Source organism: Thermobia domestica, chromosome 12, assembly GCF_964235325.1.
Source record: "Thermobia domestica chromosome 12, izTheDome1.hap1.1, whole genome shotgun sequence".
Lineage (NCBI taxonomy): Eukaryota > Metazoa > Arthropoda > Insecta > Zygentoma > Lepismatidae > Thermobia > Thermobia domestica.
This window is the reverse complement of record NC_137465.1, coordinates 192,807,601-192,810,696: the sequence shown is the minus strand read 5'-3', so window position 1 is coordinate 192,810,696 and position 3,096 is coordinate 192,807,601. Positions and strand designations below refer to the sequence as shown.

Genomic DNA, 3,096 nt, shown 5'->3' with positions numbered 1-3,096 from the left:
TGTTTTTATCGTACTTACGAAGCCTCGTTGTTTCTGGTTAAATATTTTTATGGTCTATTCAGCTGCTACTTTCATCTCCTGGAAAATTTTCGTTTTATTTTTCCTTAGATAAATATCGTTTAAAACTGAAGGCACATTTTTCACTGTGTTTACGGAGTAAGCATTACATTGTTTTTACTTCCGAAGCCTCATCATTTTTCTTTATAAGCCCTTCAGACACTTTCACCAGTTCCTCAGGAATTTTCGTTCTCCTTCTTTAGATAAATACTGTATGTGTTTAAAAAAGAAGTAGTCAATAATATAAGTGAACTTATTATAAGTTAGTTCCTTCTTTAAAAAATATGTATCTATCGTTGTCTTTATTTTGTTCTTTGATGTTTAGCCCCTCTTCTTTTTAACACTGAGGCTATATATCACGTTTACTTCAGTTGAAAGGGGAATTCGAATCATCGTACTGAGTTGAAAGTTTTGAAGGCTCTACCACTGGAAACCGAGCCCAAGATATCATGCATTGAGATAATAAAACATTATAAAGAACAAGAAATGCCCTTCCCTACGCGCACTGTTGATTCGAGCGTGGTATCGATTATAGCGTTCCATTCGAGATATCCTCTCCCAAGATCTCGTATTACGCAAGATCAGACCAGCGTATAAATAATAGTGGGAACCATTACACTGAGAAAAATTCGTTCTCCGGACAGTGGTATATTGTACAAATATACGGAATCCTCTTGCTTACTACAGAAATCAGCACGGAACATACGTTATCCATTTGCTACATACGCACTGCCCTTAGATGTTACATCATACCGTTGCAGGATGTCTGACATCTAACAGTTTTCCGTATATCACATGCGTATACTTATGTTACATTCCTCAGCTCAGCTTTTCCCAACCGGTGTGCTGCAAATGGGCCAATGGTGTGCCGCGAGGAAATCAAAAAACAAAATTATTAGTTGTATTGCAATCAAATCGTAAGACATAAGGAAAATGTATATTTGTATTTCACATTACTATGAACCTCTACAATGGAAAAATTACTGTAATTGTAGTACATTATTTACAGGGTGATTATAATTCCACTTTCAAAATGCTGTAGGAAAGGAACTACTGGTCAGAATGACTTCAAATCTGAACTATTTGAAGATAATTAGAGAATGGGGGAAACGGTATGGTGTAACAAAAAGTTCCAATTTTTGTTTTAAGTTGACCAGGAGAGATCGCCCACACTTCGAGTGTGTCGTATGTCGGGAACAATTGTTCAATGAAACAATGGTACCACGGAAGTTAAAACGTTTTTCTCATACTAAGCATGCCAATTTAAAAGATAAACCGTTGAAGTATTTTAAAATAATCTTGTCTCACCCCCACCAATTCAAAACTTTCACAAAATAAGTTAGTAAATCTGATAAAGCACAAGAACCAAGTTATGCTGTGGGTAAAACAGTTGCTAAAAAATTAAACATCATATAACAGGTGAGTCTGTAATTTTACCTGCATATTCCGAAATAGTAAAAATAATGTTTGGGGGAAGATGTCGAAAAACAAGTAAAGAAAATGGTAAGAGTTGTCGAAAAATAAGTAAAGAAAATTTCCATGTCAAACAATGTTATTAGTGCACGCACTTAAGACTTAAGTAAAAGTATTGAATCTCAAACTGTACTCCATTAGGTTGAGTTTTTTCTATGAAGTTGGACGAGTCAACTGACGTCACAAATCAAGCACAGTTAATAACATTTGTCAGATTCATTTATGATGAAAGCATTATTGAACAATTTTTGTAAAGCGCTCTCCCAAACAACTAATGGGACAAGATACATTTATTTTAGTAAGTAATTATTATTATGGAGCACGTTTGTCATGGAAATCTCTGTTTGAGTATTTGCATTGCTGGCGCTCCCTCTTCGACACGTTCTGCAAAGGGCTTTTTGGCATTAGCAAAGCAAAAGAATCCGGAAATAATAATTACACATTGTTTTCTACATAAAGAAGCACTTGTTTCATATTCACTTGTTCCTGAGCTTCCAAAAGTATTAAAACAAAGCGTAAAAATGTTTAATTACATAAAAGCAAGGCCTCTTAAAACAAGATTACCCGGATCTATGTTCCGCAATGGATTCTGAATACACCCAGTTCCTTAATCACACAGAAGTGAAATTGTCTTGTGGTAATGTATCATCAAGGTTTTATGCACTTAAAGAACAACTTCTTCTATTCTTTTTGTCAGAAGAAAGTGAATATGAAGATTTCCTTAGTGATGATTCTTGGTGTAATAAAGTTGCTTTCCTTGCCGACACATTCCAAACGTTGAATGAGCTGAACAAAAGCATGCAGAGAAGAAACGAAAATACCCTAACCTCAAGTGACAAAATTTGTTTGTTTAGGGAGGAACTCTCGCTTTGTGAGGACAGGATTAGAAAACAAAATAAATGTGGCATGTTTCAGGTTACAAAGTGCTGTAAAATTGACACAAACTTCTCAACACTCATTTCAGATACATTGTCTTTTATGTGTACCAATGTTGAGAAGTATTTTCCTACGTTTCAGTTGACTTCGTTTGACTGGGTGACTGACTCCTTTGTGTCGTCTGTCCTACATTCTGCAGAATTAAACGTCTATGAAGAACGTGAATTGGACGATGTGAGAAATGAGTGGGGTTTGAAGCTCCAGCATTCTCAGCAAGGTATGGCATCATTCTGGATTTCTCTCAGCGAGAATATCCAACTATTTCTAGAAGGTTATGAAAGTTCTCATTCTCTTTTCTACTTAAGTGAAGCAGGATTTTCTGCAATGAACACAATCAAGTGTAAGAACATACATAGTTCACAACTGTGAACTCCGGAACACGGTATGAGGGTGCGTTTATCAACTATCTGTTCACAGTTGAAGAAGATTATGAAAGAACATCAAGCTCAAGTTGCACATTAATTTTGCTTCTTGCACCAACTTGTTTTACTTATTTCTGAAAAATGTAACCTTCATATAATAAATAATTGTAACATGCACAAACATTATTTTTACAATTTCGGAACATGCAAGTAAAATTACAGACTCACCTGTTATATGGTGTTTAATTTGTGTTTCATTTTTTTAGCA

The 3,096-nt window shown here is 35.2% G+C and overlaps 1 protein-coding gene across 1 annotated transcript; it reads left to right on the top strand.

The window, feature by feature from the left end:
- The first annotated feature begins 2,112 nt into the window (after nucleotides 1–2,112).
- LOC145666220 (protein FAM200A-like) lies at nucleotides 2,113–2,835 on the top strand. The gene has a single exon (XM_081733285.1). The coding sequence runs from the start codon at nucleotides 2,113–2,115 to the stop codon at nucleotides 2,833–2,835; it is 723 nt and encodes a 240-aa protein (XP_081589411.1).
- Nucleotides 2,836–3,096: the final 261 nt, after the last annotated feature.